The sequence below is a fragment of the Antechinus flavipes genome, chromosome 4, assembly GCF_016432865.1.
Source record: "Antechinus flavipes isolate AdamAnt ecotype Samford, QLD, Australia chromosome 4, AdamAnt_v2, whole genome shotgun sequence".
NCBI classification, from domain to species: domain Eukaryota; kingdom Metazoa; phylum Chordata; class Mammalia; order Dasyuromorphia; family Dasyuridae; genus Antechinus; species Antechinus flavipes.
The window spans coordinates 16,091,423-16,105,201 of record NC_067401.1 but is presented as its reverse complement, the minus strand read 5'-3'; the positions used below and the strand labels follow the sequence as shown (position 1 = coordinate 16,105,201).

The 13,779-nt window shown below is 41.0% G+C and overlaps 1 protein-coding gene across 1 annotated transcript; it reads left to right on the top strand.

Moving 5' to 3' along the window:
* The first annotated feature begins 6,923 nt into the window (after positions 1-6,923).
* Positions 6,924-12,696, top strand: ZP3 (zona pellucida glycoprotein 3). The gene is made up of 8 exons (XM_051991881.1): positions 6,924-7,296; positions 8,738-8,856; positions 10,858-10,961; positions 11,151-11,328; positions 11,405-11,522; positions 11,605-11,696; positions 11,930-12,069; positions 12,463-12,696. The coding sequence occupies exons 1-8, from the start codon at positions 6,970-6,972 to the stop codon at positions 12,660-12,662; spliced, it is 1,278 nt and encodes a 425-aa protein (XP_051847841.1). The 5' UTR covers positions 6,924-6,969; the 3' UTR covers positions 12,663-12,696.
* Positions 12,697-13,779: the final 1,083 nt, after the last annotated feature.

The window sequence follows — 13,779 nt, the reverse complement described above, 5'->3', positions numbered from 1 at the left end:
GCTGAGCGATAAAGGAAGACTTCATGGTAGAGAAGGAGCCTTGAAGGGTGGGAAAGATTTGGAGAGGCAGAAAGGAAGGAGGTAGACACTCTATCAGGGTGGATGGGTGGTACAATGGATAGAGCACCAGGTCTGAGCTCAGGGACACTCATCTTTATGAATTAAATGCCTTTTGTTTTTCTTCCCGGGTTATTGCTACTTTCTGAATCCAATTCTTCCTGTGCAACAAGAGAACTGTTCGGTTCTGCAAACATATATTGTATCTAGGATATACTGTAACCTATTTAACATGTATAGGACTGCTTGCCATATCGGGGAGGGGGTGGAGGGAGGGATGGGAAAAATTGGAACAGAAGCAAGTGCAAGGGATAATGTTGCAAAAAAAAATTACCCTGGCATGTTGTAAAAAATTATCTGTCAATAAAAAGTTATTAAATAAAAGAAAAAATGAATTAAATGTCCCAAAAACTTACTGTGTGACACTGGGAAAGTCACATTTGCCTCGGTTTCCTCATCTGTCAGATGAGCTGTAGGAAGAAACGGCCAGCCGCTCCAGTACTTTCGCCTAGAAAGCTCCAAACAGGTTACAAAGAGTTGAACGTGATTGAACAATAACATATATGGGTATGTATGTGTGTATATAATATCCTTTCTCAACCTACAGAACACATATGGATTTATATATGTATCCACAGACTCTCTTTGCCATAAATCCAAGGTTTGTAGCCAGGTCGAAAACCAATGACCATCTTAATCTCTCTGGCCTTTTCAGCTCTAGATTGCAACGTTTGTGGAAATTTAGTGAGAATTTCAGGGTCGATCACTGAGTATATTAATAGCTATAGTTTGTGGAGCACTTTAAGATTATCTCACATGATTCATTCTATTAGATCCAATAGATTTGGGTTGGAGAGAGCCATCTGCATCCAGAGAGGACTATGGGAACTGAATGTGGAGTACAACATCGGATTTTCCATCCTTGTGGTTGTTTGCATTTTGTTTTCTTTCTCATTTTTTTTTCTTTTTTGATCTGATTTTTCTTGTGCAGCATGATAAATGTGGAAATATATTTGGACATGTTTAACCTGTCTTGGATTACTTGCTGTCTAGGGGAGGAAGGTGGGGGGACGGGAGGGAGAAAAATACACAACATAAGATTTTGCAAAGGTGAATGTTGAAAATTCTCTTTGTATGTATTTTATTTTTGAAACTTTTTTTGTGCTCTTATTTATTTATTTTTATTAATAAAACTTTTTATTTTCAAAACATCTGCATAGATGATTTTCAACATTCACCCTTGCAAAACCTTGTTGCATGTATTTTAAAAATAAAAATAAAGATAAGTTGATCTTCTGCTGGTTTATTTAGTGAGGCAATTAAAAATTTTTAGAAAGATTCTCTCAGTTAGTCTTCACTGTAACCCTGTGATCTAAATGCTATTATTATTTCCTTTTTACAGATGAGGAAGCAGCCTGAATCCTGAGTCCCAGAGCCTCATAGTGTCTGCGGTAGGATCCAAACTCCAGTTTTCTGGACTATAAGTCTAGGGATCTTCCTCTTTGCCAGAGAGCTGCCTCCCCATTGTAGACGTGTATGGCCCCAGAGGATGGAACTCAAAGCAGCAGGTGGCCCCAAGGGTCAGCAGATTTCTGCTCTGCACAAGGAAGAACAGTTGGAAGCATCCAGCAGTGAAGTGACCTCTGGGAGATGTTTTTGACACAGGAGAGCTTTCTTGCAGAGGTAGAATGCCCAGCTGGGAGGGAAGCCACACGAGAATTCCTGCATGAGGGGTTCTGAAGGCTCTCCCAAAGATAGACTTCCATGATTCTACAGGAGGGGACCTAGGAAGGGGGACATGGAGAGAGTGTAGGACCATGGAGAGCACAGTCATTGGGGTACACCCTCCAATAGCTGAGTCCTTAGGGAGAAAGGGAAGGGGTGAAACAGGGGAGTTAAGCAGGACTTCTACTGACATCTCATCAGTTTTTTTTTGAGGCAATTGGGGTTAAGTGACTTGCCCAGGGTCACACAGCCAGGAAGTGTTAAGTGTCTGAGGCCGGATTTGAACACAGGTCCTCCTGATTCAGGGCTGGTGCTCTATCCACTGCACCACCTAGCTACCCTAAAGCAATTTCTATAAAGCGTTTGCCCCACTAAGGTCATTTCCAGCTGTTGGACAAGTCATTCTCTTGCCACAGCTAAGTTGATCTTGTGTGGGACAGCTCTTCCTGGGAGTCTGCCCAGTGTCAATCAGCCAGAGACAGAACTTGGATATTTGTTTGTGGGGAACTCAAAGGCCAATGTTCCATCTACTACACAACTGTTCGTTTGTTTTTAAGAAAACACCAACTCACAATTGAACTGAGGACCACTATGGCAGAGAGTCACAAACTCTACTGAAATGGGTTAAAGTTTCGCTATTCATACCCAGAAAAGAAATCATTCAGGAAAGAAGAGTGAAAAATGCTGCTGGGTGAGGAATTAATTTGGAGCGCAAGATTTTAATGAATCCAATTCAAGTGGGAAGCAAATATCTATAAATGAGAAGACTGTGAACTTTGCTTCCTTAAAATTTCAGTGTGTTCTGTGTCTCCAGAATAGCCTCAGGGAAGCAAACGGAGCCTGACAAATATTTGACTATGAATTCAAAACTAGCCAGCGTCTACACTGGGGAAAAATCCTATAAATGGGAAGATTGTGGGAAATACTTTGACCAGACTAATCTACACATCAGAGAATACTACAGAGGTATATAAGATTAGATTGTATGGCAAGGAAAACAGAACCTCATTAGTGTTTTTGGCTTCTCTGCCACACTTGTGACTCATATTGACTTTGACCACTAAGACACTCAGATCTTTTTTATTTTATTTTGTTTTGTTTTTAGAAATATAGACTTTTGTGGGAGAGGCAATCAGAGTTAATTGACTTACCCAGAGTCACATAGCTAGCAACTGCTTGAGGTTGGATTTGAACTCCAGGACCAGTACTCTATCTACTGCATCTCCCCTAAAAATACAGATTTTTAAAATATGTTATCTATCAACATCTTCCCTGTCCTCCACTGCTGTAGTTTTTAAATTGATATTTTTTCATTTCCCAATATTCATTTCCCCTTTATTGTTGTTTGGTCCTTTCAGTTGTGTCTGAAACTCTGTAACCCCATTTTGGAGTTTTCTTGGCAGAGATACTAAAGTGGTTTGCCATTTTCTTCTCCAATTCACTTGATAGGTGAGGAAACTGAGGTAAACAAAGTAAAGTGATTTGCCCAAGGTCACACAGTTAGGAAGCGTCTGAGACTGGGTTAGAACAAGAGATGATGAGTCTTCTTGACTCCAAACTCAGTGAGTTCCCCAAATGTCCTCATTTTCCCTTTAGTTATCCCTTATTATAAAGCAGTCCAGCAAAAGTAGCCAAATACCACAATAAACGCTCTGCAAAGAAGGGAGTGTTTTCTAATTACACCTTCGGTTTTATTACATTCTTACTGGTACAGCTGATCTACTGAGCCCAAGTAGACGATTTCACATTTATTCCTATTAAAATTTAAAGAAATAAAAATGGACAATGAGAAAAAGAAACTATAACTCTGCATATGATTTGATGGTATACTTAGGGAGCCCTAGAGCCTTAATTGAGGCAATTAACAACTTTAGCAAAGTTGCAGGGCATAAAATAAATCCACATAATTAATAAGCATTTCTATGTATTACCAACAAAACCCAATAAGAAGAGAAAGAGAGAAATTCCATTTAAAATAACTGCAGACAGGGAAGTCAGATGGTGCAGTTAATAGAGTACTGGTCTTGAAGTTAGGAGAACTGAGTTCAGATCTGACCTCAGACCCTAACACTTCCCAGCTGCGTGAACCTGGGCAAGTCATTTAACCCCCATCACCTCCAAAAAAACAAAAACAAAAACAAAAACAAACAAAAATAAATAAATAACTGTAGACAATATAAAATTCTTGGGAGTCTACCTGCCAAGGCAAATGAAGTTGCTACATGAACACAATTACAAAACACTTTTCATACAAATAAAGTCAGATCTAAACAATTGGAGAAATAAAAATTGCTTATGCATGAGTCAACTGAGTCAACATAATAATAAAGTGAATAATAAAAATGATAATTCTATCTAAGCTAATTTACTTATTTAGCGTCATATCACATTCATTTGGAAAAATAAAAGGTCAAGGATATCAGTGAAAAGAAATGTGAAGGTGGCTTAGCAGTACCAGATTCCAAATTATGTTACAAAGCATTAATCATCAAAACAATCAAAACAACTAGCTAAAAAATAGAGTGATGAATCCGTGAAGTACATATAGTAAAATATCATAGTAATCTAGTGTCTGATAAATCCAAAGATCCAAGTTTTGGGGACAAGAAATTTGTCCCCATTGGACAAAAATTGCCAAGGAAACTGAAAAGCAATTTAACAGAAACTAGGCACAGATCAACACCCACACTGAATACTAAAAATAAGGTCAAAATGGATAAATGATTTAGATGTAAAGGATGATATCATAACTAGATTAGAAGAGTATAGAAAAATGTACCTGTAAGATTTTTGGGAACGGGAAGAGTTTTTGACCAAACAAGACAGAGGATCAGAGTAGGTAGATCATGATAAATAAAATGGACAATTTTGATTAAATTTAAGACTATTTGTACAGAAATATAGTCACTATTAGAAGAATAGCAGGAAACTGGAAGAAAAAAAATTTATAACAAGTTTCTCTGACAAAGGTCTCATTTCTCAAATATATAGGAAATGAAGACAAATTTATAAAATAAGAGTTATTCCCCAAATTGATGAATAAACAATGAGCAAGCAATTTTCAGAAGAAATCAAAGTTATCGATAGTTACATGACAAAATTGCTCTAAATCACTATTGATTAGAGAAATGCAAATTAAAATGGCTCTGAGATACTATTACACACTTATCAAATTGACAAACATGACAGAAAAGAAAAATGATAAATACCGAAGAAGATGTGGGGGCGGGAAACCCCAATGCACCATTGGTGGAATTGTAATTGGTTAAACCACTCTGGAGAGCAATTTGGAACCATGGCCAAAGGTCTACAAAACTGCATATATAACTGACCCAGCAGTACACTAATAAGTCAATATCCCAAAGAAATAAAAGGAAAAGGAAAAGGACTTATATGTACAAAAATATTTATAGCCGCTCATTTTGTGGTGGCAAAGAACCGGAAATTCATCCATTGGACTGTAGCTGTGGAATATAGTTGTAATGGAATATTATTATGCTATAAGAAATGATGGAATGAAGTGAGTAGAATCAAGAGAACATCATACATAGAAACAAGAATATGTGATCAATTCTAGTAGACGTGACTCTTTAGTAGACATGATGGAGAGAGAATGTGGATCACAACCTAGTATTTTCACCTTTTTCATTATTGTTTGCTTGCTTTTTGTTTTCCTTCTCATTTTTTTCCTTTTTGATCTGATTTTTCTTACACAGCATGATTTTGTGGAAATATATATTGAAGAATTATACATGTTTAATATATATTGGATTACTTGCTTTCTAGAGGAGGGGTGGAGGGAAGGGAAGGAGAAAAAAGTTGGAACACAAGGTTTTGCAAGGGTGAATGTTGAAAACTATCTTTGCATATATTTCAAAAAATTTTTAAAAAAACTATTATTATATATATAAAAAAAGAAGTGATGAGCAGGACAGTTTCAGAAAAATCCAGGAAGACTCATATGAATTCATCCAGAATAACGTCAGCAAAAACAGAGAAACATTGTACATAATTCCAGTAACGTTGTAATGATGATTAACAGTGAAAGAATTACTCTGATCAAGACAAATGATCCAATCACCCACGTTTAACCTATATCAGATTGCTTGCTATCTTGGAGACGCAGGAGAGAGGATGGGAGAGAAATTTGAAACACAAAGTCTTACAAAAATGAATGCTGAAAACTAAGCAGATATTTGGGAAAATTAAAATACTCTTAAGAAATCTTTAAAAAATTAAAAAATCTTAAAAAAAAAAACACAATGATCCAAGATAATTCCAAAGGATCCATGATTTCTACCTCTAGAGAGAAAACTCATTAATTCTTAGTGCAGATTGAAGCAAACAACAATTAAAGAAAAAACTTTCTTAATGGGGAGGAGAGTGTTGTGTGTATGTTTTCTTTTGTAACATGGCTAACAGGGAAATATGTTTTGCAAGATTTCATATGTATAATTCATATCCTTTATCTTCTCATGAAGTAGGAAGGAGGGGAGGAGTTTTGGAACTCAAAAGTTAAAAATGATTTAATTTTTAAAAATTAAAAGTAATTGAGAAATAATGAAATAAATAAAATATATGTATTTATGCATATATATACATGTAGATATATACATATACATATATATAGTTGGGTTTGCTAATCATCCAGATTTTGTGCAATTTAATAGGCAATAGGTAGCAGGAACATTTGTTTTTTCTTACTGATCTTTAGCTCTTATCTCTAGTGAATTCCTGAGCCACTAGAGATAAGACAGAAGTGTGTTTTTAAAAAGGAGAGAAGGAGGGGCTGAGAAAATGGGGAATCTTTTCCCCTGGGTGTTGGAAGTCCCAGAGATGATGGCTCATTTGGATCCTGCCCGTGTCTGCTGTTCCACAGGAGTGAATCTTACCGCCACCAGCCAGACCACCAGAGACCTCTGGGAAGGATTCTGTCTCCCCAAGAGCATAGGTTGGGCTCCTTGCTCAGAAAAGATTTGTTAACAGGCTTGGCTGTTAACCTGATTGAGAGAAGCCGGTAAATGTGGGACGCCTCAGAGTGGGTAGGGCTGGGCTAGGAGCTCCCACAGGTGTGAACAATGTGTTCTTCTGGATATAAGCAGCCCCCCCAGACCCTTTCCCCAAGGGATAGTTTGGAAGCAGCCCGGCTCCGAGTGTGGCTGGGAGAGTTGGTTCCTGCTTTGGGACATGGCTCGAGGAGTCTGTCTTTGGCCCTTTCTCAGGAGAGTTAGGACTCCTGCATCCTCCAGCTTTCTCCCTTTCCTCTTTCTCTGGCTCCTGATGCTTACCGGGGTTTCTTGGCAGGCTCCCCACGCTCCACGGTTCGTGCAGGTTCAATGCCTGGAGTCCCACATGGTGGTGAGCGTTGAAAGAGATCTGTTTGGCACCGGGAAGCTGGTCAAAGCCACGGATCTCAGCCTGGGCCTGGGGGGCTGCAAGCCTGCAGCTGTGCAAGAAGATGCTCAGGTCGTCACCTTTGAGGCTGGCCTCCATGAGTGTGGCAGTGAGGTTCAGGTAAGACTCCCATCCCTTTCTTAGGGAATCGTGGGTTCTCCTGGCTCCCACCTGCTGTGAACTGCCTCTCCCCTGCTTGGAAGCACCCAAACCAGAGCGAGCCCAGGGTCAGCCTCGGAGCTGCAGAAAACTCCGGCTCGAGTCCCTTTTCTGGAGTGCTCGTGATGTTCATCCAGTCAAACACTCCCACTTTACAGATGAGGAAACTGAAACCCAGAGTGATAAATTGAGTTTGGGTGAAAAGATTAGTTTTATCTAGAACACAAAATTTGGGACATAAGGTGAATGTTGAAAACTGTTTGCATGTATTTGGGAAAGTAAAATATTACTAAAATAATAAAAAAATTGTTTTAAGAAGAAAAAGATTAGTGCTCTAGAACTGGAAAGAACCTTAAGGGTCATCTGATCCCCCTCATTTTACAGATAATGTAGTTGAGGCACAGAGAAGTAAAGTGCTTTACCCAGGGCCACTTGGCTAAGAAGTGGGTATGGGAAAGGGAACAACAACAACAACAACAATAATAGTTAAGATTTACCTAAGGGCACTAGGTAGTGCAGGCCTGGAATCGTGAAACCGCTTCCTGAGTTTAAATCCAGCCTTAGACACTTACTAACTGTGATCCTGGGCTTAAAAAAGAAAAAAAAAAGGGGGGGGGGAAGTAAAACGAAAAATCAAGCGGCAGTTAACAGTAAAGAGCTTGTTCAAGCTCTCTTCACATCAGTCACTACTCTCTGTTTCTCTAATTGGAGCCAAGTCCAAAGCCTCCATTTAAGGAAGGAGTTTAGCAAGGAATAGTCTGATTTTTTTTTTTTCACTTTTCTGCACTACTTGGGGACTTCTCTAATTTGTGTTCCCTCCCTCCCCCCTTGGCCTTTCAGCTTTCTTTTGTATTCTGTCTTTTGTAATTAGATTGTAAGTTCCTTGAGGGCTGGAACTTTATTATTATTTGTAGCCTAACTCTTGGCTTGGCTTAGTGCCTGGCACACAGTAAGAGCTTAATAAATGTTGATTGATGGATGCATAAGGTATAACTTTCTCATTTATAAAATTAAAGAAGTGTCTCACAGGTTTGGTGCGAAGAAGGAGGCTTGCAAGTCTTGCAGCACTGTCAGAATTTGGCTCATGTGCAACAGGAACGAATAACCCTGGCCTTTTTGGGCCCATGTGGCAATCCTTGGAGGGAGTATCCCACAAAGTGAAAGCAGCATTTCTCAGGTTCCTGGAGGGAAGCACAAGACCAAACCCTCCCTCTTTAGCGAGCTAGCTACTTGACTGCCATCTAATTAACCCTCTCACCAGGTTCAAAGGCAATGGAGGACTACAGTATGGGTTAAGGGTTGTCTTTTGAAGGGAGGGATATCTAGGGACCTCATATGGAAGCACTTGAATTAGAACCAACTGTGATAAAGGTTAATTAAGCCTCTTAACTGTTTCTTGCAGGTAACTCCAGATGGACTAATATACCGCACCAGCTTGTTCTACCGCCCACACCCAATTGGAAGTTTTACCATCTTAAGGACTAATCGAGCAGAAGTTCCCATTGAATGCTACTATCCTAGGTCTGTATCGGATGGCAGCCTGCTTTTCTCCCTTCTTAAAGATAGAGTGCTCATTAGACACACTGGCTATTCTCTTTTTATAAATCACAGCTATTCAAAGCTTAAAATTTCTAAATAGGTTCCTCAGTAAAATGGAGTAAAGAAAAAAACGAACAAACAAGCCAACCAAATGAAAACACTTCTCAAGTTTCTTCTCTCCCTCCTGTAATTTTTCTTTCTTTGTTTTCCTACTTATCACATTCTGATCCCCTAAGACTTTACTGCCAATTTCCCTTCTCTTTACCATCCTCACTTACTTGGGTAATCGTACTTTAATTAGGGGTCCCTTTGAGACCCAGAAGTATTGCTCAAGGTTCTGCCACTAAATGATAGAACAAGACTGGTCCTTCTACCAAGAAATAATCCATGATTTTTGTAGAATCAGGAAGTGATATTGGGCCTGTCTAGTCCAATCTCCTCCTTTTCCAATAAGAAACTAAGGCTTGGAGACGTCAAAACTTGTATAAAGTCTCAAAGATAGACTCTGAGCATAGGTCTACCTAACTTGACCTTGATGTCTCCATTTTGACTTTGTCAAGTCACCCATTCCTTATCTGCTTAGTGTGAAGCTAATATGAAGCTGCTTGTCAAGTGTCAGTCATGGTACCAGTCAGTTCTGGAAGTTCTACCGAGGGCAGACAGTCTCCAAGACTTTGGGAAGTGAAGGTGCCTGATGGTCAGACTTCTTTTAAGTCGCTGAAAATACTTCCAAGTCGACCCAACTCTTGAGTGAAGGGTGGGGTAGGTGGGAAAATGTAGCCATGTTCAGCCAGGCTGAAGGGAGTAGAAGCCCTGATAAACTTGGGATAACCATATTATCATTTTATAACGAGGTAAGCGCATCAATCCAGGATTGTTTGAGTCATTATTAATAGGGTTTAGAGCTGGAAGGCGACATTATCACAACTTCATGTTTCAATGTATATCCATGTCTTTTATTTTAAAATGTTTATCCCTTATGAGTTTCTTTATCTGAGAAATGAGAATATCTAACCAGAAACACCTAACGTAGATGGGGAAGAGGGAGAAGGAGAGTCTGGGAGGATAGTGGTAATCGACAGAAAAAATTTTGTGTGGGGGAGAGGCTATTTTGGACATGATCCATTTAAGATGTCTAGGGAAATCCACTCAGCAATTTCTAATAAGTAATTGGAGATGAAAGACTGGAAGTCGACAGATCTGGCATAGACAAGTAGATCTGAAAGTCCTTTATTTAGAGATGATCATTGAAATTGTGGGAGCTGATGAGATGATCCACTAAAATAGAGGGAGAAGAGGGTCTGGGACAGAAACTATGGTCATCAGATTTAACCTGGATGAAGATCCCAGCAAGAGATTGAGAAGGAACTGTTAGGAGAACTAGCAGAGAGTAATCTCATTGAAAACCTAGAGAGCTGAGGATATCGGGAAGAAGGTGATGGTTGAAGGATGAGGACTGAGAAGTTTCTTAGAGCAATTAAAGGGGTAGGGAGACTAAGCATTTATAGAGTGCCTTCTTTGAGCCGGATACCATATTAAGTGTTTTATAAATCTCATTTGAGCCCTATAGTGATTTTTTTAGAGGTAGGTGCTATTATTCTCATTTTACAGTTGAGGAAACTGAGGTAAACAGAGGTAAGTGACTTGCCCAGGATTAATATTTGAGGTTGAATTTGAACTCTTTTCTCCAAAATTATTAGGTATCTCTAGGCCTAGAATCAGAAAGATCAGATTAGAATTGAATGTGACAGAAGCCAGATTGCAGAGAGTTAAGAAGCTAAAAAGTAAGGAAATGAAAGTACTTGTTATAGATGATCTTCCCAAGGAGTCTCTCTGTAAGAGGAGAGAGAAAATAGCCAGCCCAAATGGACAGATCCAACAAGATGTTTTGAAGGATGGGGAGATGGAAATGTTTAGTTGTCCTTCAGGTAGGATCGATCACATGGGTTGGACTGCTCAGATTTGCTTTGATTCTTCTTCCAGGTGGGGCAATGTAAGCAGCAGAGCTGTCCAGCCTACATGGGTGCCCTTTAGGTCCACCGTAGCTTCTGAAAAGAAGCTTGACTTTTCTCTGCACTTGATGAACGGTAAGTTGAAGGGCCGTGGGAAGGGGCCCTACGTGATCTCTCATCCAGTTCTAATTTGTATGTGGAAAAGTTCATTGTTATAGATCTAAATTCAGAATTATAAAAAAAGAAAAACTAATGAATTAAAAAAACTTTGCCACTGCTTTCTCAATATATGTATATAATATTCACGGTCATCCTGCCTTCCAGATGATTGGACGGCCGAGAGTACCTCGGCCGAGTTCCAGCTGGGTGACGTAGCCCACCTTCAGGCTGAAGTCCACACGGGCGGCCACGTGGCGCTGAAGCTCTTTGTCGACAGCTGTGTGGCCACCCTGAGTCCAGACAAGAACTCGGAGCCCCGTTACAGCATCATTGATTACCGTGGGTACGTCCCTCATTCTTTCGGGCCCAGACGTGGCTCCTGAAGAGCACGTCCCTTCAACACCTTCCTGTCCTTCTAGGTGCCTGGTAGATGGCCTTTCTGAATCCTCTTCAGCCTTCAGAGCCCCCAGGCCTAAGCCAGACATCCTCCAGTTCACAATGGATGTGTTCCACTTTGTCCAAGATTCCCGGAAATTGGTAACTCTTCTTTCCTGGACTGAGTAAATGAGGTCCCCATGTTTTCTTGCCCTTCCCTGATACCCAACTTCTCCTCTCTTAGATCTACATTACATGCCACCTGAGGGTCACTGTAGCTGACCAAGCCCCAGACCAAATAAACAAGGCCTGTTCCTTCAACAAATCCACCAATAGGTAAGTGGGTCTTGGGAGGAGGAATAGGGAGGGCCAGGGCCGGTCAGATCTTAAATCTCTAATCCACCTTCTATATAACATGTGCCACAATGATATTCTTAAAGCTCAGGACTGACCATGTTGATCCCTCAAACTTTCAATGGCTCCCTTACTTTTTTTGAGATTTGGAGTAAAACTGATTTTTTTTTCCTTGTTTCCATTCCCCCCCTTTCTCCACCCCCATCTTTCTCCAGCTGGTTTCCAGTGGAAGGATCTCCTGAGATCTGCAAGTGCTGCAACACCAAAAACTGTGAAAACCCAAAGGGCTCCAGGGGCCTACTTCCTATCTCTGCAAAGCCCTGGAAGAGAATGGCTTCCCTCCACCAGCAGCAAGGTGAGATGGATATGAAGAGAATCGGGGGGCCCAGTTCCTTTATCTTCATCCTACCCATGCTTCCATGTCTCAAGCATGGAGCCAGCACTCCACCTGTTGAGACGGCTTCCCCTATAATTACTGAGAGGCACTCCTAATAAAGTAGGACGATCTGGAATCAAAATCTGATTCTGTTGCTTACTTAGCTGGACAGATTGGATTAATCTCTACTGTCTAAGCCTTCATTTACTCATCTGTAAAATGGCTAGATGGCTTCCAGGGTCCCCTACAGCTCTGGAACTGTGGCTTGTACAACTCGTGGCTAAATTTAGCAATGGTTAATGGGCATCCAGTCTGGTTTTAAGCCCTGCTCTAAGCTTAGTCGTGAATTTTATGTTTTTTCTCCACCCGTAGCGAGAGAGGCAGACCTCACTGTTGGGCCCGTGTTCTTGGCAATGAACATCAGTCGTCACACCCCAAGGGAGCCCAACCCGGATTTCGTGGAAAAGTACGCAGCCCTTGGCCTGGGCCTGTCCCTGATTGCCGTCTCGGTTTTTACCTTAGTCATCATGGCCCTGGTCCTCCTCTGTAGGAAGCACAACAGTGCTTCTTGATTTGTCTGCTGGCCAATAAAAATAAGAAAAAGAAGCTCTGTCTGACTGGTGTGGCAAACTAACATTAATGGACCGGCCAAGGGAGGTTGGCTTTCAAGTTGTTCACTTGGTATTTTCCTGGACTGATCCTGGGGAGAGGAGGGGAACAACCCCCCCCCCTCCACCCCATCATAAAAATCTGTTGTGGAGTTAGGGGTAGGGATGAGGAAGCACCAGAGCAGAGAACATCTAGTTTGTGCCCCAATCCCAGGAACAAGATTCCTCACTAATCTCCAAATAAACGAACTCCAATCAGGTTTTCATTTCTTCCTGAACCATGAATACCCCATAGAATGCCCAGAGAAGAAGCCATCCAACCTGTTTCCATGCCTCTAGGTAAGGAGAGCTCGCTACTTTATCGTCATAATAGCCATGAGAAAGATGCTTTATTCCTGGCCCTTTGAACAAGGATCCATTTCATGAGATCAGATATAAAAGGGAAAAGGCCTTAAGTCCCTTCCTGAGAGTTCAACTGCTTGGTTTTTAGCAAAAAAGAAAAGAGGAGCTTGTTTAGAGCGAGAAGTTATCTAAGGCAGCATTTGTACCCAGGTCTCTAAAACCCCCAATCCAGTGCCCCATCCGCACCTCGATAACTCCTAGGTTTTGTTTTTAAAAGAATCTCTCGAGAGCCCCCAAGATCCTTCCTTGGAAGGATGCCTTGTTCTTAGTCTTATCCTACAACTAGCCGGCTCTTTGACCAAACAGTGACTTAATCTTGCAGATGTAGGGACTGAGGTGGGACATGGGGGTCTGTGTGGTTGCCAACAGACTGGGGCAGAAGTTGTTTTCTTCCAAACTCTGGGCAAATGGGACTTTTCTCAGATGTTCTCCGACTGAAGTTGTGATAAGGAAGCATTGTTGGGGAATCGAACATCATCCAGTAGATAACAGACTAAACTCGGGGCCACTAGGACCAGAGCTGCTTCTTGCGGGGTTGGGAGTTTTCTCATGCCCCAAAGTAACAGCTTTGTTACTTAGAGCCAAGTGGCCTACTTCTGCTAAGACAATGATGATGAAAAGGCAGATGACAGGGTCTTAAGAGCTGTGGTCAGTTCGGTTTGAGTTTCCCTTTCCCTTC